At 40.6% G+C, this 26298-nt stretch overlaps 1 protein-coding gene across 1 annotated transcript; it reads right to left on the bottom strand.

The window, feature by feature from the left end:
- Positions 1-9188: 9188 nt before the first annotated feature.
- BLOC1S6 (biogenesis of lysosomal organelles complex 1 subunit 6) lies at positions 9189-24985 on the bottom strand. Its single transcript, XM_068551024.1, has 5 exons — positions 24792-24985; positions 19385-19526; positions 14998-15085; positions 12655-12741; positions 9189-11941 (listed from the first exon to the last, which is right to left on the bottom strand). The coding sequence occupies exons 1-5, from the start codon at positions 24871-24873 to the stop codon at positions 11822-11824; spliced, it is 519 nt and encodes a 172-aa protein (XP_068407125.1). The 5' UTR covers positions 24874-24985; the 3' UTR covers positions 9189-11821.
- Between the last annotated feature and the right edge of the window lie 1313 nt (positions 24986-26298).

Raw genomic sequence — 26298 nt, 5'->3', positions numbered from 1 at the left:
CCATGATAAACATAAAGCCACTGAGGGCACGAACTGTGTCTTCTACATCTTCTTGTCCCCAGGACTTAGCAGTGTCTTTTTCCCAATAAAAGTGTGTTGGGTTCCATGGAATGGTTCCCAGGTAGGAGTATAAGTGTCAAAAGAAGCTAAAACAGGCTGCCTCAAAGGGCTGTTAAAGGCCCAGTAAACTTGTGACTCGCATTTGATAAGTACCTGGAGAATAGTAGTCAACGAACAACTCAGGAGTTGCGGAGAGTATGAGGATCTAAGGCCTTCCTGACCCCTGCAGCAGGTAGCAAATCTTCTACTAGTTCATCTATCTCTTTTCTATGCACGTTTGAACACCACAGGAAAAGTCCATCTGTAAGGGAGCAGCGGGAGGCTCTCAAGTTGCACAGCTGAGGTTCTGGGCAGCAAGCATTTCCCTGGAGGGGCTGGGAACCATGTCTCCTGTCCCCGCCATCACCCCTTGTGTCCTATAGATCTGCTTCTCCACGCAGGTGCAGAGAGCGGCTCCTCGTGGGCCTGTGGGGAGAAACTGGGTAAATTACTGTCCCCTGAGATCACTAGAGTTGATCCCAAGGCCACATTTTTACTCACCGTCTCCCCTTTCCCCCCTCCCCTATCCATTCTACATCCCCTTTACCCTCAGCTCTGATGTAGGCAGGTCCTGGTGGCTTACCTGGTGGTGTGACCCAAATCTTTATTCCTGAGGGGTGTGAACACTTGATAATCAAACCCTCCTCAGGCTGGGTTGCTGCATGTGTCTATTCACAGTTATAACGGAGCAAAGGAGTCCAGGAGATGCCCACCTGAACCACCTGAGTCTCATACATATTCCTCTTCGCTCCCCTTGTGTAAAAGCAGCCTTCCTCCTCCCGATGACCAGGGTCAGTTACGCCTGCTACCATGGCAACTCCTCTCTTGCCTGCTGGTCCCTGGACACAGAAAGTTCAAAGTGCCCTTTGAACTTTTTACCCCATAGCAGCAGCTTTACCATATAGTTCAATGGGCCCTTTATTGTGCCCCTGTCAAGAGTGTGTTCTCTTTGGGGGCCAGAAACTCCAACCATGCAGAGCCCAGAGTTGCAGGGAAAGGAAGCACAAAATCCCGCAGTGGGTCATTAGGAATGACAGTAAACAAGGCCATCCCTGCTTCCACCGCCTGGTTTCCAGACCCTTATAGCCTTCCTACTGAGGACACAGCACCATATAGAGGTGTCCAATCTAATAAAGACACCTTGTTCTGAATGACGGCACTCCATCCTTTCAGAGTGCTTTCTCAGAGCTGGCGCTTCAGTTGTGAGTCGAGAAGGCCTTCCCAATCCATTGGGCCGGTTACCTCTGAGTGGTGCAGTACACAACACAACCAGAGGACCCCTGGTCATGACCCTCTCCCACACCCCCTCCATTTGAAAGTATATCCCCTGGTTGGATGCTCTGCTATGTGAGATTCCATACCTGTGGATCAGGCATTCCTTAAGCCTCCAGACAGAAATGCTGGTTGAGGCTCTGTAGGCAGGAAAAACAGACAATATTCATTTACAGTTTGCCTCGGGGTTATGTCAACTCTCCCACCTCCTATCATATTATAGTCTGAGAACTCTGGACCTCTTAAATATCCAAGAGAACATCACACTGATCCATTACACTGATGACTTCCCTGATTGGACAGGACAAGCAAGAAGAGGCTAGAATGCTACAGTCAGTAAGATGCTTGTGCTTCAGAGGATGGGAAATAAACCCTATGGAGAGTCAGAAAGAGGCCATTTCAATGACGTTTTTAGAAGTCTACTGGTCAAGGGTATTCTGGGATAGCCCTTTCTAAAGCAGAAGACAAATTGCTACATCTTACAACCATGTCACAAAGAAGGAAGCACATTGTCTTACAGACCTCTTTGTGTTCCCCAGGGGTATTTCTCTGGCCCACATACTGAGTGACACAGCGTTGAGCGGGGCCGGAGCAGGAAAGGGTGTTGCAACAGGTCCAAGCCCAGTGCAGGTAGCCCTGCCAGCTGACCCCCACGGTGTTGGAGGGGTCAGTGGTGGGAAAAGATACAGTGTGGCCTCTACATGGATCTGTGGATCCAGTGGGCCCACTGTAAGCTGGACTTTATCCAGGACCTCACTTTTCACCTGGTCCTCATAGGCCCTCAATCCAACAGGAGGGCCAGGATGCTCCTTTGGGTCTCTAGGTATCAGTGTCAGCTCAGAACCTTTGTCCAATAGTCCTAGTGTACAGTCACCCAAGTAAATGGCCATAGGTAGATTCTTTTGAGGAAAGACTGGAGGAATCGCCACAGTATATACTTGCCACAGTGTTGCAGGGTCCCTTCTCCAGCCACTTCTTCAGTCATTGGGTTCCAGATCTGAAAACTGACTCAAGTCTGAGAACTGAGCAAGAGATCATGACTTTTTCTTAAAGTGACTGCTCTCAGCCTCTCGCTCCAATTTTGTTTTTGTTTTTTTTTGTTTTTGTTTTTGGTTTTTTTTGGGGGGGCGGGGCACACCACACGGCTTGTGGAATCTCAGTTCCCCAACCAGGGATTGAACCTAGGCCACAGCAGTGAAAGCACCAAATCCTAACCAGTAGACCACCAGGGAACTCCCGTGTTTTGGGGCTTTTTTTTAATAGATAAAAGATCAGCAAACATGGCCCCATAGGCCAAATCCAGAGAACCACCTGTTCTTGTAAACAAAGTTTTATTGAAGGACAGCTACATACATTTGTTTACATATTATTTATGGCTGCTTTTGTGCTATATAGCAGCTGAGTGGAGCAGCTGTGACACAGACCATGTGACCTTCAAAGCCTAAAATATTTACTCTCTGGCCCTTTACCTAAAAAGTTTGCTGACCCTGTTATAGATGCTAAGCAGCAGCCTTGTCAACTGTCTGCCTATTTTGCCCCTAGGTGCAAAATCGACACCGTGTCCCATTAGCCATCTCCACAACCCCCTGCTGGCAAAGTCCACTGACTGCCCTCCAAACTTGCCTTTTGGTGAGCGAGGTAATTATGGCCTCCTGACTTCTGGCAGGTTAAGTGCCACCTCTTGGCCTCTGTGAACCCCGTAGATGCTAACAAGCTCAGTTTGTAACCGTCTGTCCTTCCATCATCCCCAGCCTCCAGAACTTCTTAAGTGATGTTGGTGCCCCTCTCATCAGTACATTTTGATGGCTTGGTGACTGGTGTGTCCTCTCATGGGATGCATCCTCTGGTGGGTCTTTTGGCTTACATAATAGAGCCCTTCCAGCACGTCCACTTTCCTCAGCCTCTTTATTCCTTCCTGGACTGTCTGAAGGAGAGAAGGAGAGGTTGGGGAGAAGCATCTAAACTGCTAAGCAGAATTTCATCAAAGCCAATGGGGAGTCCCTGAGCCAAAGCTGACATCATAGAAGTCCCATGTCTCCCGGGGAGCAGACCATTGGCTGGAGGCAGCCTGGAGAAAGCGTGCCTCAGTACAAATGCAGGGGGGTCTCAGAGCACTGTGGCCAGAGCCCTTGGTCAGCTATGGTCCCTCTAGTTAGAGGTGTGTGAGACATAGTCTCACGGTGACGACAGGAGCACAGAATGAAGATTAGGGTGGGTGTGTCAAAGCCTGATTTACATGCCAGTCTGCATCCTTAATAACAGGTCTAACTTCTAAGGGGGCACAAGCTGCTGCTCAGAACGACACCTCTCTTGGGAAAGGAGGGTGAATCAGTAGCATAAGAGGCTCCAGGATGGACTGCAGAGAGGCAAGGTGTCTCGTGTGTGCCTCTCCTCCTCTCTCCTCGCCATTATTCTTTCAATCCAGACAGGAAAGATACATCTGCCCTCATTCAGAAGCCATCTCTTCCCAGCTCGCTCATTGTGCGAGGGTAAATTCACGGACCTTAGGATTCTTCTGAGGCCCAGGCTGTGAGGTAGTTAAAGGCTACAAAATCTCATCTGAGATGAGGGCTTTTGCCTGGATGCTGCCACTGCACCAAGCAGATGGACTGGTGAAGCAACAGCCCATAAGCCAACATTCCTTGAGAGCCATGGGATACAAGGTGTCTCATACTGTTAATGCCGGAAGAGTCTTAGGGATCACCTCCTGTCTGCATGTTTACCCCTGAGGGAAACTGAACTGCTCAGGGGCCTCCAGTGAGGAAATCTGGCTTCTCCTCCTGTGTTCTTCCCCCAAAGCCATACAAGTGCAGAAAGAGATGGAGCTGAGTGGTCAGCTGAAGACCCAGAAATGCAGGCCGAGCAAGCCAACATCCACGATAGCTTTCTCGAGGCGGTGGTGGTGGTGAAGGTCTCAAAACAGCTGTAATGGGAATGTCCTGGCCCTTCTGGAGTCGCTCACTTCTCCCAGCAGCTTTGCCCTTCTTCCGTCTACTCCAGCAGTAGGTAGCATCTCAAGGGAAGGCTCCTGAGCCGCATCTCACCCAGGTGCAGTCTCACTGTTGCTTGTTTCTATTGCAGAAATGTGGAGCTTCAGAGTCAGTCTAAAATTAAAACAGCCTTGCAGGAAAATCAAAGAAGAGTTCTGTGCATTCTTCCTACTAGGCTCTCTCCTAACAGGGAAACACATGCTTCCTCCACTTCTTCCAATATTATCAGACTGGATTAAACGAATTAGCAGATGGTTCGCCCACATAATTCCCTATCATTGGTATAGCTTTAGAGAAAGATTTAAAGTAAAACTCCCAAGCCTATTTCTATCTCTGGTCCTAGGGTCTCTAGCCCAAGAAAATTCCCCAGCAACGTGGTAGTTTTGGGTTTCTCCCAGAATCAAATTCAGCTCCACCACTTGCAGCTGTGTGATCTGGGCAGTTACTCAGACTCAATGTGTCTCAGCTCTCCTCATCTGTAAAATGTCCTCATCTATAAAATGCTGATAAGGATATGGTGTTAGGGTGGTAACTCCTAAAGTTGCTGTTATGAGATGATGTGTATAAAGCACCTGGCATATAACAGATGCTCAACAGAGCTACAGGGCTCTGAACTTTAGGCTTGGGAATGAGCTGGAAGTAGATGTGGGATAAGAAATCCAGCCAGAGATGAGAACACTCTAAGAAACTGGATAAAACAAGAGAAAAACCGCAGCAAGCAATGAGAGTACGTGTGTGGCTGGCTGCAGCACTGCTCCTACCCGGGTGCTGGTCAGTGCGCTGGTCAGTGTTATCTTCTTCCTTGAACTCCTGGATTAGCAGGCGTGGAAACACATAATCTCCTAAATAGCATCCTTATTATTAAATTAGATAGTGCACACTAAAACACTTTGAAAGATATAACATGCTAGGGAAACTAAAAGACAATGACAATGCTAGATGCCTAACGTTGCAATAAATAAAGAATTGTTAAGGTTATCTCATAAATAAGGGAAGTAGGGGACGGGAGGGTGGTACTGTGGAAAACAGGAATCTTAGCCCAGTAATTAAATCCCATAGGGACCTAAGAAAAGCCCAGCACCCAGGTCACACAGAGCCTTATACAGGAAAATAGCTCGGGATCCCAGATATTTTGAGGGGTCTATGACCTTGTCCCCTTTCAGAAGTAGAAGTGCATGGATTCCCTACTCCTCCCCACATAACGCTCAGCTGTTCTGTCTGCTTCTGTGTGTCTTCTCATTTCTCCTTCAATTACTAAAGGGCTGATTCTCTCCGAGTATTCTAATACATATTCCCAAGACAGTAACCGACTAGGCCAATGAGATACTCTATGTCCCCATCTAGGCAGAGTTTTTCCTGCTAGGCTAATTTTTCCACCACTGAGCCCATGGGTTGGCTGCCCTTGGGCCAGGTGTTCACCCCAGATCCTATCAGCAAAGGCCCAATGGGGACAGTCAGGTGATAAAAGCACAGAACTCCTGAGACCTTTGCCCACAGCAAGATCTTTGGCCTGGAATGTTTTTCTTAGAACAGTATTCTGAGCATGGTGGATGATGATAGATGATTGGAGAAGGGTGGGGGGAGGGGGGGGACCCTCAAGCCTAACATCAAACTAAAAGATTCAAAAAGTTAGAAAAATGTAGTTTTAAACCTGATGTTTCACAGATCACTTTCAAACATCTCACTGTTTAAGCAAAAGTTCAGACCACACAGAAAACCCTGACTTACCAAAAACACTATAGTTGAGAACGCTTAGGCCAAACTTCATCAAACTAGTTGAGACAATACAGAATTTGTAGACTAGGGGAGCAGAGTACCACAAGATGGCAGCATTGTCCCTCTGTGCTTCATCAGGTTTTAATTTTAAGATGTGCTCATCTGTTGAGCCTGATCTAAAACTGCCCACCTCTTCCTAGAAGCCATTTTTAAGAAAACTGAACAGCCCCTAGTTAATAGAGAAGGTATAAAGCTACAACTGATGTAGCATCTATTTTTCTACAGTCCCGTACACATATTATCTCTGAGCTCATTTTATTCCCAAGATCTTGGGACTTGCTATCATTTTTTTTTTTTTCTTTTTAGTCTAATTGAGTATGTAATCAGGGATGGAAGCAGTGGCTCAGATTATCCAAGGATTACAGACTCCCAAGACATGTTTCAATTTCAGGAACTTAATCTTTTTATTGTAATAGTCCCTATTTGGCATTTATGTAATCCAGGTTTTTATTATAGCTATTTTTAATATCTGTTTATTTCTCTTACTAGATTCAATTCAGTCTCAATCATGATGGCTAATTTTATGTGACAACTTGGCTAGACCATGGTACCTAGATATTTGGGCAAATATCAGTCTAGATGTTGCTGTGAAGGCATTTTTTGGATGAGACTAACATTTAAATCAGCAGACTTTAAGATTACCCTCCATAATGTGAGTGGACCTCAACCAATGAGTTGAAAGTCTTAAGAGAAAAAGACTAAGAAAATTCCCCCTGAGAAAGAGCGAATTCTGCCTCCACACTGCCTTTGAACTCAAGCTGCAACATCAACTCTTCCCTGCATCCCCAGCCTGCTCGCCTGCCCTGCAGATTTTGCAATTGCCAGCTCCCACGATCATATAAGCCATTTCCTTAAAATAAATATCTCTATCTCTACCTCTACCTCTCTCTCTCTCTCTCTCTCTCCCTCTCCACACACAGACACACAGACACACAGACACACAGACACACACACACACACACACAGATTCATTCTGTTTCTCTGGAGAACCCTGATTAATAACTATAGGCCAGGCACTACTGCACCATGGAACAGAAATGACTAAGAAATATCCTTGATCTTGAGAGACACGTGAACACGTAACAATACTGTAAATGCTAAGGCAAATATATTAAGTACTATAGAACACAAGAAAAAAATTCTTTGGGAAGTGGTTTGAAAAACCATAAAGAAGAGACATTTGAGTTGCAAAGAACGAATAGGTGTCTAACAGGAAGACATTAAAGAACCAAGGATCCTAGTGGAAATCCTCTGAACAAAAACAAGCATGCACAAAGGGGCAAAATAAGCACCATCCCCACATGTGAATACGTGACTTCAAGATACCATGATATAACACCCAACATTTCTTGAGCTCTTCCTATTTTTTTAACGGGCTTTTATATGGGTATCACAAAACCTCATAACCTTATGAAGCCAGAAACACTTATCCCAACTTTACAGTTTAGGAAACTGAAAGGTACACAGGGTTTAAGCAAGTCCAAGGCCCTAAATCAAGCAGGAATATAAACCACAGCAGTCTGACTTCAGGTCCACAATCCTAACCACTATATTATGAAGGTTCTATATTCTTTAAAATTTAAAGGTTCATGATCAAAGCAGAGGCCAGGAAACTTCAGGTCTATACACATGTGTTTATTTCTTAGTATTTATTCTCTTGTACTAAGTGTTCAATATACTTTTTGACTCTCTTTTCCAAAGTCCTAATAAAAGTCAAACCTGGAATAGGAGTGAGCAGCACCCATAAACGCTTATCCAAATTTGAGCACGGCAGGCCTCCTGAAGCACTTTAGGAATATACATCATCTAAACCAGAACGAACTGCAGGCTACAACCTTTTCTTCAGTTTACGATGAAGTGACAGTAGGGGGCGACCTCATCTTAAAACAGGCGGATATTATTAATTTATTATTCTTCACAAGCCTATAAGCCTCCTTTATTCAAGGTACACAAAAGACACATCACCTTTCCCTTCTACCTCGGACGTGGCCTTTCCTTTTCTTTTTCTCTATTACCATCCCCAATCCACCCCAAATTTCACCGATCTTCTCTTTGACTGCCCTTCCTTCACATTGTATTTCTTTGGAATTTCTGCTTTAAGTGCTTTTTAAACTAGTCATTAGAACCATCACCCTTGACTACTCCCCTTTACTCTCTTAATGGCTTTGAAAATAAACCTAGTTTCACCCAAATGTTAACCTGAAGACTAGATGGCACCTGGCCTCATACATGCAAGCAGAGCTAAAACAGTGTGAATAAGCTATCAATAGAACAAATCTTAAATATCTGATTCATCTGTACAAGCATAATATCTGAACAAATATGTAAAATAGGAACTATCTTGATCCAAAAGGAAAGCCTAGAAACTAAGTAACTTTTAAAAATATGTGCACAGTGAGGTCTGAAGGTTTAATGATTAAGAATCATTGCTTTAGGGACTTCCCTGGTGGCGCAGTGGTTAAGAATCCGCCTGCCTATGCAGGGGACACGGGTTCAAGCCCTGGTCCGGGAAGATCCCACATGCTGCAGGGCATCTGGGCCCATGCACCACAGCTACTGAGCCTGCGCTCTAGAGCCCGGGAGCCACAACTACTGAAGCCCACGTGCCTAGAGCCCGTGCTCCACAACAAGAGAAGCCACCGCAATGAGAAGCCCAAGCACCGCAACAAAGAGTAGCCCCTGCTCGCCACAACTAGAGAAAAGCCCGTGCGTAGTAACAAAGACCTAACACAGCCAAAAATAAAATAAATAAAATAAAAATAAATTTAAAAAACAAAAGTAGTAGCTATATTCTTATTCTCAAATAGTGAAGAACTTTATGAAGTTGGGTTATTTCAGGCAGAATCTTTTCATAACACTTTCTATCACCTTTCCGAAAAGGATTTCATGAGCCGACCAGTCATTTTGTGACACAACCTACAGAGAACATTAAGAGGAAGATGACAGGAGAGGAAAGCAAAGGAAAGGAATGTCTGAAATAAAGTACATAAAGGGAAGTATACCGTGCTGTGTGCACACCAGTGCTTGATAAATGATACTGGATAATTCATAGACCTTTCTTTTCTTTATTAAGTGTGTAAAAAGGAGTCCTCATTTTACAAGCTCAAAATCAGACAAGTATATGAGGGTATATAGTTGGCATATTTATAAACTGTATCCACCCAAAAATTCACTGCGGACACAATCCATACCACATTCAACATCTGCATATTTACATGATACCTCCTACAAAGTAAATAGAAAATGAACTCCCATCACTTTAGTTCAGTCCATATATGATATAGTTTCAAAACAAAGGCAATTTTTTTCAACCAAAACACCATAGGCAATTTTTTTCAACTCAAGTACCAATTCATAATTTTGTGCAAAAATACAGCAAGACTAATTATAAGGGTTCTGTTCAGTTTTAGTCAGTAAGATATGCTTGTACGCTACTGAAATACAGCCAAAGTTTTAGATTTTAATTGCCAAAGTAACAGTACTTCTGATTTACAATTGACCTAAAAATAGTGGATCCTAATATATATTCTTGACATTTTAAAAAATCTTCAAAATGTAAATAATACATTTCTAAAAGTACATGTGCCTTGCCATTCATTCAATAAACATGATTTATTTAAGTACAGGTCACAAAAGTTCAATTAACCAGAATTCTATACCTATTTCCGGCCTGCTATTTATTTCAGTCTTAAATCTGACTTTATATCAAAAGCAGCAGTTTAAGAATTTATTTCATAAGATTAATCCCAAGAGTTACTGGGTAGCTTTCAAACTATTTCACTCCTTATAAATATAAATCACTAGACAGTCTAGACCAGTGGTTCCTTGCATTGGACTTATCTGAGGGGGGCTCTTTAAAATGTGCATGGGCCCTACCTAAGAACTAATGAGTAAAAATCTTCAAGAGTATATTTTTTTAAAGTTTCCAGGTGCTAATATGCAGCCCAGTGTGGAAACCTCTGACCTAGATCACTAGACCAGCGGTTCTCAACTTATAAGGTACATCAGAATCACTTGAGGAAACTTTTTGAAAAGGAAAAAAAGAGAAAAACGAACAGATTTGCTTCAGTAGATTGAGAGTGGTGTCCAGGAACCAGCATTTTAAACAATCATTGCAGCTGGCCGCCACAAATCACTCTAAGAAACAATGCACAGCCTCTGTCAGGTTATAAACGAGCACATTCAGCAGTTCAGGTGACACTGTCCTGCCAGTGCTAACGATCCTGCCCTAGGAGTTTTAGCCAGTGTTTGAGGGCAACACATAGCCTTTAAAAATAAAATATATTTATACTCTTAAACATAAGGTCAAAACCAAGTGAACTGTGAGATCATAATTCATTCACTAAAGAAGGGAAAGGTTTTCAAACAAATTTTTTAAACCTTTAAACAGACCAGTTCTTAGCACTCGACGTAAATCTAATGCCTTCTCCATCATTGGTTAGCCTGATATGTGATCAGAGGTAGTGAGTGATTCCAGCTTACCAAATGTAACGTAGATTATAAAAGATACACATTCTAATCATAATCTGTAATCTAATCTGTACAGTCTCTTATGTAATAGAGATTGGACATCATGGATATTAAATACTACTAAAACAGTGAATAATACACTCTCAATTTAAAACAATGAAACTTCATAATATTTCCCTCACATAATAAATTTCTACATGTAATATTGGGGGGGGGGATCTAGAAAACACTAAAGGTATCATGCTGCCTCTTTTGTGAAGAAGCTATAATGGGTAGTTGGTATGTATCATTCTACTTTAAGAATTTTTTTTAGAAGCACAGAAAAAGTAACCACATGTAAGACCACACAGCAAATCAGAGGATAGCTAGAACTAGCAGTGAGACTTTCCACTTGGAAAGTTGGGTCCATTATCTTATCAGCTTGACAACTGTACCTCACAGTGTGTGATGACTGTTACTAAGAATTATAAATATTTAAACACATTTGAGTGTGTGAAAGCTACACCACCCCCGCCAAACTTTAGGAATAGATATAATCTACTTTGACCCCAGAAGCAGAATAAGGAAAAAACAGCAACAACAAAGCTAGGAAGCAGATATAGTATATGGTTAGTGGAATCTACATGGCATCTTGCTCACCTATGCTATGTCTAAGATGCTACTATTTCCTGTGTACACACTTTTCTATCATGTTCTTCACAAAGGCTTGTACCACCTCTTTTCCAGTGGCATATGTGATTAAACAGCTGGCAATTCTTCTTAACCAAACAATGAAAAGGCAACTGCCAATACCCAGCGCTGTATTGCCAGAAAGGCAATTCATTTCATAAAATAAGAAACTGAAACTTTTAAATCCACACTTATTAAGAAGCTAAACAATTCATACTAATTTTTAACCACTTATAGTCTCGACTATTAAAACAAACCATTTTCCAGTTTATAAATGACTTAACGCCAAAATAATGAATTTTAAAAAGCAAAACAAAGTTGAAAAATTACATATAAAATATCCAAACCAAGTGATATTATGTCTTCTACTTAGGAAAAAAAGCTTCTTGAATGGCTGAAATGAAGATAGAGAGACAGCACTCGTGGGAAAAGGATTTCAAAACATAACACAATGGTATAAGGCACTACCTTAACTTCAGTCTACACTGGGTCATCTCAAATCCAGAACATGAACAGGGGAAGGAAGGACACAAACATCCAACTTCTCACGTCCTTTTAGCTGGTTTGGCAGTTAACTGCTTTTCTCTTTCAAATTCCTTCTCTCGTTGCTGCTCCCTTTCCAGCTCTTCTTTTTGCCTCTTCTGCTGCAGTTTAAGTGCTCTTTTCTAAGTCAAAAAAATTTAAAAACCAAGAGAGCAAAAGGCGTATAGGTTACGGCCTAATTTAAAAGTAGTAGTGTTTTTAGAGAACAAACTAGTGGTTTATGGGGGAGTGCAATATAGGGGTGGGGGAGTGGGAGGTTCAAACTACTGGGTGTAAGACAGGCTCAAGGATGTATTGTACAACATGGGGAATACAGCCAATATTTTGTAATAACTGTAACTGGAAAGTAACCTTTATATTAAATTAAAAATAAAAAATTTTTAAAAATTTTAAGTAATAGTGCTTTGATTTAAGGTAATCAATACATAATAATAAATTTCATGTTTAACTTTTAAATTTCTTCAGGGTAACTTTTTTTTATTGAAGTATAGTTGCTGTATACTATAAGTTACAGGTGTACAATATAGTGATTCACAATTTTCAAATGTTCTGGGTAATTTAAGGTCTCCTTGATAAAAAAAATTCTGTTACTCAAAACTCTTATTAAATGAGAAATACAGTGACATATTCAGAGAATGTGAGCCCACCAGCCCAGCTATTAGTAGAAAAGCCCGGAGTGGGGTTAATAAGAATGTGTTTTAAAAGAAAACAATGTACCATGAATTAAGTATCCTATTGTATATGAATATATAAGAAGTCAGAAAATGAATACTGAAGAAAAACAGACAATTAAACCTCTACTTCTACAAAGACTGTGAAAGAATTTTCGACTCACTTTTAACTTTGATGTCTTTTCATGAAGCATCAGCATCTCTTTTCTTATATTCACCAACTTGGCATGATAGTGTTTCGCTTCAGTGAACTTAAGATGGAAAAGTAAATTTAAAAGTCAATTTAAAACAGACTGAAATATCAAAACGGGTAAATAAATCAATACCTAAATTACAGTTCATTCTGCCTAAATTTGTCAAAATTTTTGAAGATCTAATTATCTCCATATTTTAATTCCAAGATTCAAATTTAATTTAAACCACTAGTAGGCTTTTGAGAATACTTGATTCAGTTCAGATTGATTAAAAGTTACTAAACATAAAATAGACATTTATATTCTGTAAGATAACATTTTGCCTTAAAAACATGCAATATAACTGGGAGATTGGGTTGACATATATACACTGATACGTATAAAACAGATAACTAATAAGAACCTGCTGTATAAAAAAATAAATAAAATAAAACTCAAAAACTCAAAAAAATAAAAACCATGCAATATAATTCTAAAATTTTAGTAAGACTATCCAACAATGCTATCAGTTTCATTTAAGAAAAGTAAAACACTCTCTACTGCCTTTACAAGGGAGAGACTGAGCCAGGGTACACAGGACAGTTTAAGTGAAGTGTCTGACCATCAGGAAAAACCAAGCTGTGGCCAGAGAGCCCTGAGAAGGCTGTGGACAAGTCTGATCATATTCTTTGGGCTTCTGAAGTCAGACCAAGGAGAACAATCTCTGTAAGGACACTTTTCTTCCCAAGGAGTGATAAGTATAGACTTTCCATCTGAGCCAGAGATGGACGAGAAGGAAAAAAAAACACCTCATTCTCAGGAAGGAAGGTAACAGAAAGAGAAGATCAGGTAAAAAAAAAGGAAAGAGGTGTCAGTACAGAGATTAGCAGCCTTAATGTAGCTACAAGTAAAGTCAGAGTCTGATGAGCTCTAGAGCTTACAGACCCTCTTTCTCTCTCTCTGGGCTTCTATTTTTCAGTTCCTGAATGACAATCAAAACCACTCTTGGGGGGCTTCCCTGGTGGCGCAGTGGTTAAGAATCCGCCTGCCAATGCAGGGGACACCGGTTCGAGCCCTGGTCCAGGAAGATCCCACATGCCGTGGAGCAACGAAGCCCATGCGCCACAACTACTGAGCTTGTGCTCTAGAGCCCGCAAGCCACAACTACTGAGCCTGAGTGCTGCAACTAGTGAAGCCCGCGTGCCTAGAGCCCGTGCTCCGCAACAAGAGGAGCCACCACAATGAGAAGCCTGCGCACCGCAATGAAAAGTAGCCCCAGCTTGCCGCAACTAGAGAAAGCCCACGCACAGGAACAAAGACCTAACGCAGCCAAAAATAAAAAAATAAAATTAAAAAAACAAACAAACAAACAAAAAAACACCACTCATGGGCTGAGAGAAGGAAGAAGAGCAAGACTTAGTTTCTGCCCTTTCAGATGGAAGCGACGGTATTACACATGCTTGGTTCATTCATTCAACAAATATGTAGTTCTGCTGCAACATGAACTCAATGGAGAAGGCAAAGACCACCTCCTTCACAAATCAAGAACTACTGAGTAGAAGACTTTGTATTTACTACCACAGGCCTCTGCCTAATACTAGAGAAGGTGGACTTGGTTTTTGATTGTTATAAAAGGAAAACATTAATAAGCCACATTTTTCCAATGAAAAGTCCATTCTTTGACGTATATATGAAAGTCCACAAAATCATGCAAACGAAGCTATTTCTAATGTTCCGGGTAAAGAGAAAGGTAACCACAAGTTCCTTATTTCTGTTAATTCTCCATTTCCTAAAATAAAGAGTATTAGTTCCTCTCATCAAAAAGCTATAAAGTTTCTGATGAAATTCAACTACTGTCACTTACATTGAAAGATACAAAGGGGACGTAAAGGACCCTCAAACAGTCTGTTTCAGCGTTAATTTGTTATGGCATTATGAAAATGCCATACAATTAAATAAATGCTAATTTTAAAAACCATGTACTTGATAAAGAGAGATGTGCTTTCCTTAAGGGGAAAAATAGTACCTCCAAAGTTCCTTACTTTTACTTCTCTTTTATTAGTCTTTAATTATGAGCAGATCTATTCCAGACTTTCATATATAAGCTCAATTTCCTATCACAAGTTCAACATTTGAAAGCTAACAATTCAAGACAATAGAAGGTCTAATAAAGTAAATCAAGGTTTCCTGTTAAACAACAAATTCTAAACTTTAAAAATTAGAGGAAAACATATGTAGGTATCTCAAACATACATAAGTACAAAGTTGGGAGGATAAACCTAGCTATTTCTAAAACAAGATGTCATTAAGCTATGTCAACTAAATCATACTTACCAAAGCATTAATATCCAACATAGAATGACATTCTTTAAATTTTGAAATCTCTTGTTCCAGTGTGTCTAATAATACAACTTGGTTCTGTCTGAAACAAAAGCACACAGCCAAAATAAACTTTACATACTTTAAGTGATGGTTCATTAAAAGCAACCACATTCATCTTGGTTGATGTTAAAAGTAGAAATTAAGTTGGAAATTTATTGACTCTCCAAGGCTTATTTAGTTTATCATAATCTTTTTCAAAATAATATTCCAAAGCCAAAATAATATTCCAATATTCTGATAATTAAATACGTCTTTTATTCTTGCCTCAATTTCAGATTTGAATAACATCAAACCATTTTAAATTATTTTATTACTTATTTCTAACAACTCTCTGTATTAGCCCCAAAAAAGTTTTTTTTATACTATCTTGCCCAAGAAACTTGATGTTTTATATATATTAAAATTGTAACATTACCATAAAGGAAGAGGAGCAGTGACTTTTTAGATTAGAGTTGGAAAAAAAGCAGTATCAAGGGATAATAATCAGTTGGTGTGATCTTGGAAATTTAGTTTCTCTGGACCTAAATTTCTTCATTTACAAAGTAAGAAGGTCAGACCAAGTAATTTCTAAGACTCCTCAATAAAATCTGATTCAAAACTTTCTATTGAGGAAGAGAAGCCAACTTCTCTGATATTCTTCTCCAGATCAACCAATGCTAGGATCACAGGAATAAGTGACACTGTGGGGGGTCACTTAATTAAATATTTTAAAGAATACTATAGACAAAGAAAAATATGATATGATGTGCTTGCAGAAGTATGCTAAACAGAGAACAACAATGAAAAAAAGAAATAGCAATGAAGAGACTGAAGGGCAGTTAAAACATCTCCACCACCCAGCACTGAGTATGGCATATCCTACAGGTCATAAGTGTCCCTTCAGCTCTGACTGGAGACCACAGAAGGTGAAACCAGAATGGATGAGAGGAGAACCCAGCAAGCCAATGATCCAAGACAAGCAGGACAGCAAAAACAGGCTGTTACAACTGGAAAACAATAAAAAATAAACAAAACCAAAAGTCGGTTCTTCCAAAATATTGATAAAATTGATAAACTTCTAGCTAGACTAACAAAGAAAAAGAGAGAGGAGATACAAATTACTAACATAATTTATGGAAGAGGGGTCATCACTACTTATCTCATGGACATTAAAAGGATAATAAAGGAATACTACAGGTAGCTCTATGCTCACCAATTTGATAACTTAGATGGAAATGACTAACTCCTTGAAAGACACAAACTACCAAAACTCACACAAGGAGAAACATAATCTAAGTAGGCCTATATCTGTAAGTAGTAACCTTCCAGAAATCAAAGTACCAGGAACAGATGGCTTCATGGCGATTTCTACCAAACATTTAAGGAAGAAATTATACCAATTCTCCACAATCTCTTTCAGAAAACAGAAGTAAAGGGAGCACTTCCTAACTCATTCTATGAGGCCAGCATTATCCTAAAATCAAAACCAGATAAAGACATTATAAGAGGGACTTCCCTGGTGGCACAGTGGTTAAGAATCCACCTGCCAATGCATGGGACACGGGTTTGAGCCCTGGTCCGGGAAGATCCCACATACCACGGAGCAACTGGGCCCGTGCGCCACAACTACTGAGCCTGTGCTCTAGAGCCCATGAGCCACAACTACTGAAGCCCGTGTGCCTAGAACACATGCTCCGCAACAAAGAAAAGCCACCGCAAGGAGAAGCCCACACACCACAACAAAGAGCAGCCCCTGCTCACTGCAAGGAGAGAAAGCCCGTGAGTATCAACGAAGACCCAACACAGCCAAAAATAAATAAATAAATAAGTTTATTTTTTTAAAAAAAGACATTACAAGAAAGGAAAACTATAGATCATTGTCTTTCAAGAACATAGATGCAAAACTCCTCCACAAAATATCAACAAATCAAATCCAGCAATGTATAAAAAGAGTTATACACCACAACCAAGTGGGATTTATTCCAAGTATGCAAAGCTGGTTCAACATTTGAAAATCAATCAATGTAACCCACAACATCAACTGGTTAAAGAAGAAAAATCATATATGGTCTTATCAGCAGATGAAGAAAAAGCATTTGATGAAGTCCAACACCATTCACGATTAAAAACACTCTCATCAAACTAGGAGGAGAGAGGAACTTCCCCAACTTGATAAAGAATATCTTTTAAAAAATCGTACAGCTAATATTCCACTTGTGGTAAGAAACTAGATGCTTTCCTCCTAAAGATCTGGAGCAAGGAAAGGATGTCCGCTTTTACTACTCCTATTCAACATTTTACTGGAAGTCCTAGCTAATGCAATAAGACAAGAAAAGGAAATAAAAGGTATACAGATTAGAAAGGAAGAAATAAAACTGTCTTTGTTCACAGATAACATGATTGCCTATGTGGAAAATCCCAAAGAATCAACAACAACAAAAACCCAGGAACGAATATGTGAATATAGCAAAGTTTCAGGATACAAGGTTAATATACAAAAGTCAGTTGCTTTCCTATATACCAGCAATGAACAATCAGAATTTTTAAAAATACCATTTACAATAACCCCTGTCAGATGAAATAATCTGGTATAGACCTAACAAAATATGTATAGGATCTACATGCAAAAACTATTAAACTCAAATGAAAGAAATAAGAGAGATCTAAGTAATGAAGAGATATTCCAAGTACATGGAATAAAAAACTCAATGTGCTAAGATATCAATTCTTCCCAACTTGATCTATAGGTTCAATACAATCTCAATTTAAATCCCAGAAAGTTATTTTGTAGATATCAACAAACTGATTCTAAAATTCACATGGAAAGGCAAAGACCTATAATAACCAAGACATACTGAAGAAGAACAAAGTTGGAAGACGTACATTACCAAATTTCAAGACTTACAGAAACTACAGAAATCAAGACAGCAGGATATTGGTGAAAGAACAGATACATTGATCAATGAGACAGTGTAGAAAGCTCTTAACTAGACCCATATATTTCTCTTTGTTCTTTCTCTGAAGTTTGCTTATCTTTCCTTAACACTCAAGAAGTTTAATAACTGCTTATTCATCATATTCAGCTGTTATAAACAGTAGTTGATTTTACTATCATCATCATCATCATCACTGTCTAGACGCCTAGGAAGATAAATGGGGTTACTGAAACACTAAATTTTAGCCAATGTCCTCATCAATTAAACTTTCCAATTAAACCTTGACTCCTAACTTCCTATAAATAAAGTGTTACCAGCTATGTTTTGTTTGCAGAGTTTCTTACCTTCCTTCAGTCTATCATATATCATCCAAACTCACCCACAAAATCTTTGACTTTTCTGCCACAAGGATTGGCTGGTGTTAAAATACAAGACATACCACACACCGGGGAATAAAAAAAATCTTACTTGGAACTAGCAGAAAACTAAGAATGTTACCAGCTCCCTTAACTACAGTAGGGTACCACATGTAGTAGAACACAGTACCACTTTTATATTCATTTATCATCTTCAAACCCAAGGATTATAACATTAGTTACTAATATTTAAAAAATGGACATAGTTGTTGATTATTCCTCTCCTTTTGCCCTAATAAAGGCCTCTGAGATCAGTTTTCAAAGAGTAAGTCTTAGAGCAGCAGTGGTTCATAGCCAGTTTAAAGGTGACCACCACAAAAAAGAAATAATAGGCCAGCTTGGGCAATCCAGAGAGGTCCTGACCCAAAAGGAAGAAGAAGCTCAGACTGTTGTTTCTGGGTGACAGCTGATAAAATCAGAGTGTATATTTTTGCATACTGATCACACTTTATGGATTCCATTCTTCCTTATCCTGTTCCTCGCTTAGCTTATTCTCCAATCCTTTATTTAGCTAGTAGAGTTATAAACTAAGAATGAAATGGGTCATCTCCAAAAAAGATAATTAGGGATTTCTGGCAACTCATGTGAACCAGCAATTGAAAACAAGTGTGACTCCTATGGAGGCAATTTTGCAGCTCTACACAGAAACGGGTGTATACCCATTTGCAACATCCCCAAGAGGCGATTCTTTCCTAAAATAGTGGAGAGACACCAAAACTAATCAAAGAGTCTAGATAAGATTTACGGGTACTTCTCAGAAGAGACCAAACACTCTAGGAGCATTCATTTCACTTTTTACATTTAGATTACTGTGTCATCTAAATTACACGTATACTATGTAATTTAGATTACTCCACTCCCATTTGCTAACACAAAAGACACAGAAATACTCCACTGTATTAAATGTTACAAAATATTATCCCTAATACAGTATATACTTTACTTATACAGTAAATTATGACTATGCCAGAGAAGAAATGCGTGCATCTATGGTCTTTTTCAGCTCACGTGAGTTCCTGGAGAGCTTGTTTTGATCTCTGCAGATCTGGCAAGTAGTGAGAAAGCAAGCCTTCTGCCAGTTGCTCCACAGCTTTGTCTTCTATGGTCAAGTCCTCTATTAACCCTTCATCTGGAGAAGCGTCACTTAAACCTGTCCCCAAGCAAAAAATCAAACTTAGGAAGCTTTTAAATTGACACAGGGGTAAGAAAGTAGCAGGGAGGGAGGAAAGGAGGCTGGCAGTGGAGTTCAGAGCACACACACAGGATACTATAGGTATCCTTTTTTTTTTTTTTTTTAACTTTTACTTCCTGAGCATCCTCTAAAAATCAAGTTATGAGCACTCAAAAAATATTTTTAAGCTACTAGTACAACGTAAAGTCTAGCTGAAAAGAACATTAACACACGCAAAATTCCATATGTGTATGTATTTTTCAGGGAAGTGGATTTAGTTTTCAATGAATTATTAAAGGAGTCTGAGGCCTAAAAGGAAGGAACAGTTACTGAATGGAAGCAAGAAATTCTTCTTTCCAAACGCTTGCAGAATTTTTTTTTAATTAATTTATTTATTTTTGGGTGTGTTAAGTCTTTGTTGCCGTGCGTGGGCTTTATTTAGTTGCGGCAAGCGGGAGCTACTCTTCGTTGCGTTGCACAGGCCTCTCACTGCGGTGGCCTCTCCCGCTGCGGAGGACGGGCTCCGGGCTCACGGGCTTCAGTCATTGTGGCTCGTAGGCTCCAGAGCGCAGCCTCAGTAGCTGTGGCGCAGGGGCCTAGTTGCTCCGCAGCATGTGGTATCTTCCCGGACCAGGGCTCAAACCCGTGTCCCCTGCATTGGCAGGCAGACTCGTAACCACTGCGCCACCAGGGAAGCCCCTAGGGATTATATATTTTTTAAATGCAGGGACTTCCCTGGCAGTCCAGTGGTTAAGACTTCGCCTTCCAATGCAGGGGGTGCAGGTTTGATCCCTGGTCAGGGAGCTAAGATCCCACATGCCTCGCGGCCAAAAAACCAAAAGGTAAAACAGAAACAATATTGTAACAAATTCAATACAGACTTTTAAAAAATGGTCCACATTAAAAAAAAAAAAAAAAACTTAAAAAAAATTCTTTTTAATAAATACAATACCTAAAAATATTTTTTTTCAATTCTATGGAAGTAATATGGGTCAACATTTATTTTGCATAGAGCTTGATATATTATTTACAGGTAAAGGGAGGGTCATTTGTTAGCAGGAAAGAAATTTTCTAAGAATTTCTCCTCTCTTGAGATTCAGAACCTTAATTTACCATAGAAAATAGTGTATAATAATTGTCTTCTGTGTAAATCTAGATTTGATGCCAGGAACTATTTTATTCCTACCTTTCCTTTGAATAATAAGTGTAAGCATTGTGCCAGGCCTTCAAAAATGTCTAACATGAATACCCATCAATCACTACTCCTACCAAGAAAAGTACAAAACAATTTCTAAACAGGGTTCAATGAATGGTTTGTAAGATTTTAGAATCACTGGTTTAGAATTAAAAAAAAAAAAAGTGAAATGGCCACATTACTAAAATGGTACTCCAAAAGCATTTTTAAACTAATATTAAACTCTGAAACACCTCTCTTTAATCATAATCTGGTAATAACCCATAACATCAAATTAGATCATTATACAGAATACGTTCATCACAATACATTGCTTATAGCTCATTTCCAAGTATAGTTTTTACCACAGATTTAAATTTTGGCAAGATTGAGGAAAACAACATGCTGTCATATTCAAAATTAGCTTTTAGAGATCAAAATAAATTAGTATGGTTTTTATTTGGATCCTGAGAAACATAAACAAACTTTGGAATTCTCTAGATTGCAAGGCAATATTCAAACAAGTAAGAGCTAACTAGAAACTGAAGCACTCCACAAGTGAAAGAAAAATATAACGGGAAAAGTGAAGCATTTACAGATATTGCCATTGATGTTCCATCAGACGGGAAGTGAATAAAATATATCATTAATGTTATATTATATATTATATATAGTATATTTTATTATGATTAATGTCATTGCTAAAGGCTTGATTACAATAACAGTGCAAACAGCAGCAACTCTCTTTAAAAAATACAGAAGGGCTTCCCTGGTGGCGCAGTGGTTAAGAATCCACCAATGTAGGGGACACGGGTTCGAGCCCTGGTCCAAGAAGATACCACACGCCGCGGAGCAACTAAGCCCAGACACCACAACTACTGAACCTGCGCTCTGGAGCCCGCAAGCCACAACTACTGAGCCCGCGCGCCTAGGGCCCATGCTCCACAACAAAGAAAAGCCACCGCAATGAGAAGCCCACGCACCGCAACAAACAGTACCCCCGCCCACCACAACTAGAGAAAGCCCACACGCAGCAACGAAGACTTGACACAGCCAAAAATAAATTTAAAAAATAAATAAATTTAAAAAAAAAAATATATATATATATACATAGAAAACATAAGTATTACAGATAAACAGAAACAACCAAATAACGATATTTCAACTTTAAGGAATAACAACCAATACACCTTCCTTAAACTATACATACATTTTAACTCACACACACAGCAACCCCCTTACCCTGCCCCAGTTTTCTGGTTAAATTATTGGAAAAGTCGAAGTTACTCATGTTTTTACACACATTTATTCACTAAGTTCAAGGTATTTGATTGTGGGAGACAAGAAACATTTGCTGCACATACATTTTATGTACTAGTTTTTGAGGTTACAGCAATAAATTAGGCAAGTCCCCTTCCCTGAAAAAGCTCAATACAGAGGAATCAGAGAACGTGAGAAGTGCCATAGATTAGAGAAAGATCGCTTTCACCAGGGATATCAGGGAATAATTCCTAAAGGAGGGGTGGGCATCTGAGGTGAAGCTTGAAGAATGGATAGAATTTGCATTCCTTTCTTTTTTCTTTTTAAGTGTTACTCACTGTAAAAACTTAAAATACAAAAGAAGAGGGTATAACCTGAAAAGAAAAAATACTCCTCACTACCTTACTCCACAGAGAGTCACTCTGGAGTTTCTTACATAGCCTTCAAGAAATTGTCTTTGCATACACGATTAAACCCTGTTTCTATCACAAATGAAATCTTGCTTATACTGTTCTACAAGTTTTCTCATAAATATATATCTCAGATATGGTCAACATGTTTGAATCTACTCCACTCTTTTTAACAGAATTCTACCACATTTTGTTTAACCAGTTCCCTATTGTTATGGACTGAATGTGTCCTTCCCCCAAAATTCATATGTTGAAGCCCTAACCTCCAATGTAATGGTATCTGGAGGTGGGGGTCTTTGGGAAATGACTAAGTTTAGATGAGGTCTGAGTGTAGGGTCCCCATGATGGGATTATTGACCTTAAAGGAAGAGGAAGAGAGACCAGAACTCTCTCCTTCCACCATGTGAGGACACAGTGGAAGGCAGCCATCTGCAAGATCAGAAGAGGGTCCTCACCAGGAACATAGTTTGCCCACACCTAGACCTTGGGCTTCACAGCCTCCAGAACTTCAAGGAATAAATGTCTGCTGTTTAAGCCACCAGCCTATGTTATTTTATTATAGCAGCCCGAGTAGACTAAGACAAAGAAAATAAGACACCTATTCCGCTTTTTGCTTTTTCAAACAATGTTGCAGTGAGCTTCCTTGCTTGTCTTTGCATATTCATGTCACTGTTTCTATAGAATAAATTCTTATAAACAGATTAATGGAACAAGGTGTTTATGCATGTTTTAATAGACATTGCAAAACCGCTTTCCTAAGAGATGTCAGCAATTTACACTTCCATCAGCAACCTATGAGGGCTACTATTTACAAACGGGTAAGAACTCTAAGGCAGGAGAAGAAGGGATGCAATATGGTAAAGGAAGCAGCATGAAGAAAGGTGGGAATATAGGATGGCTCTGGAAAGACAGGTTAGTTTGGGGTGTCTGGAGCATGAGACATATGCAGTAGTGAGCTCTAAGGCCATGTGGCCAGCCTATGAGGACCCTTGAATGGGAAGATAATGTGTTTGGCCCTTAGTTTAGTAAGGAGCCGTTTAAGGTTTCCAAGCAAGGAAATGACATGATGGGAGCTTTATCTTGGGGCAGTGATGTGACAGTGGGATAGATGGAATGAAGAATAAGAGACTGGAGGTGGACTAGCCTTACAACTGTTGTTGTAAAGGTGAAAATACAAAGAGGAGATGGAAATCGTACAGTAGAATCCCCTGAGCTAAACAGAGGTAGGAGGCAAGTGGGAGGAAAGAATCAAGAGTAATGTCAAACACTGATGTGTATAAAATTGATGACTGATTAAAAAAAAAATAGAAGATCGATAATTTCATCAAAATGAGAGAGTAATTGGGACAACTTTAGGATGCTGTGGTGTTTTGCTTCTTGATCTGGATAATAATATTCATCAAGTTATACCCTTTGATTTGTGAATCTAGATTATACCTCAATAAAATAATTTATTCTTGAAAAAAAAAAGAGTAATGTCAAAGTTTCAAGTGATAGTGACTTGGCACCATTAATAGGATCAGACATCTACTTTTATTTATGTACATGCTGTGTGTGAGATCAGTGCAAAATAACCATGTCAGAGTACCCAGCAAGCAGATGGAGGAGCAAGCAGAGAGAGACCCAACCTGCACTTATATACAAGGAAGTGATATTTATAGATGCAACTTAGGAAGGTGTGAAGAGAGGGAGGTCACTGAGGAAAAGCACCACCAAGAAAGGGCTGAGAGCACTATTTTGGGGTAACCCCTATATTTCTGGAACAGGAAGTACAAGTAAAGGTACATCCAAAGTCCTGAAGCCTTTCTCACCTAGGGTTCCTCATCTGAACCACAGAACACAGAAACTGCTTTGAGTGACTATCTTCTCAATTCTCCCTAGCATTGTACAAACACAGTACCATTATGGATGCAGAGCAAGTCGATTCATTACATTCAATAGATACTCTAGGCCATTAGGGTTTAAATCTCTCCTCGAACTCGGGTTGAGAAAGACTGCTGGAAGAAGGACGCAGTAAGGTCAAAAAGCAAGATAATCATTTCATGAGTGAGTGTGCAGTAATACTGGATACATCAATTCTCTGAATTACAAACCAATCATCCTTCTGGTAAATTCATCCTCAACCACTAACGTGTAACAAATAGCCAACAGTGTGCTGGAGTCAATACACAAACTCAGAACGGCTTCACCATCAACCCCCACCAACAGCACCCCAAACACCGCTTCCCCCCAGATCTCGTTTCCTGCCTCCTCCTCTGGCCAGGAGGGTCGGCAAGGTTCCCTAGCTCCGCGCTGGGGCCAGAGCCTCGGGTCGGCAGCTGCCGAAAGCATCTTATTCCCGCGGGGAGGCCCGGAGACCCACCCACTCGGGTCCCGCCCGCCCCGCCCCACAGCACGTACCCGGCGTCGGGCCCCCGGCCTCCAGGCCGTCGGGTGGCCCTGCCAGGACCCCGTCCAGGGAAGGCGGCCCAGGGACACTCATGTCCCTCCCGCTGGGAACAGGGAAGGGGCAGTAGTACAGACTGTCAGGTACAGTGAGGAAGCACCGAGCGCGTACAGAGCCCACCGGGACAGAAGCGACCGTCGCACCCGGAAGTGACGGAAGCGGAAGACGGGTCGGGGCACGTGACCGCGGGCCCGCCCTCCCGCTTTTTGCCTCCTCCATCCACCCACCCCCGGCGCTTCGGGGGTTCCGGGCGGACGTCCTAATCTGGTCGGTCGGTGTCAGTAGAGTCAGCTGGGCGGGGCTCACGTGCCTGCCTCCGATGGTGGTGGGGGGATGGAAGGGGCGGTGACGGGAAGGCGCAGCTTTTCCGTTTTGTGTCCTTGTTAAGGAAACACCTTAGGAAGAAGGACTGCGTGCTTTCCCTGAGATTTGGACCCATAAAAAATTCAGTGTTTAGCTCTCTTTAGCCTTGCTAATGGGGGGTTTGCCAGGATTCATCTCTCCTCTTGTTGATTGTAGGTGAACGATTTAAGGCCTGCGTTGTAGCATCAATCTACCTGAACAAATTCAGCCAAATAACCGGAAACTGCACTTGCTGAGATCCTGTGGGATGATGTCATGAATTTTGATGAAAAACACTTAGAAATGGGCAGACGCAACCTCAGACCAAATAAAGTGATCAGCTATGCCCTCCTTGCCTTAGACTGTAATAGTGGCCTCCTAACGTTGCACCCCAAAATTGCCTGTCCAAACAATTTTTTCTATGTTGCAGGCAAAGCTGTTTTCAAAAAAAATGAGAATTTATCTCAAACCTCAGAAACTTGCACCTGCTCCCCATTGCCCTTATCAGTGCATTCGTACCCCTTCCTCTTTTGGCCTTCTTTCCTCTCAAGATTAGCTGCTCCTTACTACCTGTGGTAAGCAGAATAATGCCCCCACCAAAGATGTCCACAGACTTCACCCCCAGAACCTGTGAATATGCTGTTTCACTGCAAAAGCGTAATTAAGGTTGCTAGTCCCATGACTGTAAAATAGATTACCCGGAGTTACTGAGTGGGACTAACATAATCACAAGGGCCTTCAAGCTGGAAAAGGGAGGCACAAGAAGAGAGTTAGGAGGGAGATGTGACTTTGAAGAATGACTAGAGCAATGCAACATTGCTGGCTTCGAAAATAGAGGAAGAGGGTTACCAGTGACCTCTAGAAGCTGGAAAACACAAGGAAATGGATTCACCACTAGAGCCTCTAGAATGGAACTCAGCCCTGCCAACACCTCAATTTTATCCCAGTGAGAGCTGTATTGCACTTCTGACCTACAGAACTCTAAGATAACACACAAATTTGTATTGCTTTAAGTTTGTGGTTATTTGTTACTACTTCAATAGGAAAGTAATGTACTACCCTTCAAACATCCTTTGAAAACTATGCCCTTTCATGCCTGGAATATTTTATTCTTTTCAA

This window comes from Eschrichtius robustus, chromosome 1 (genome assembly GCF_028021215.1).
Source record: "Eschrichtius robustus isolate mEscRob2 chromosome 1, mEscRob2.pri, whole genome shotgun sequence".
Lineage (NCBI taxonomy): Eukaryota > Metazoa > Chordata > Mammalia > Artiodactyla > Eschrichtiidae > Eschrichtius > Eschrichtius robustus.
The sequence above is the reverse complement of the archived record's forward strand: the minus strand, read 5'-3'. Positions and strand labels throughout refer to the sequence as shown.

Bases quoted from the DNA above. Each gene is read 5' to 3' on its own strand.
- BLOC1S6 (XM_068551024.1), bottom strand. From the start codon at position 24,873: ATGAGTGTCCCTGGGCCGCCTTCCCTGGACGGGGTCCTGGCAGGGCCA. The intron at 12,742-14,997 runs GTAAGTATGATT...TTCCATCTTAAG, and splicing joins TGTTGGATATTAATGCTTTG to TTCACTGAAGCGAAACACTA. The intron at 11,942-12,654 runs GTGAGTCGAAAA...TTTTTGACTTAG, and splicing joins AAAAGACATCAAAGTTAAAA to AAAAGAGCACTTAAACTGCA.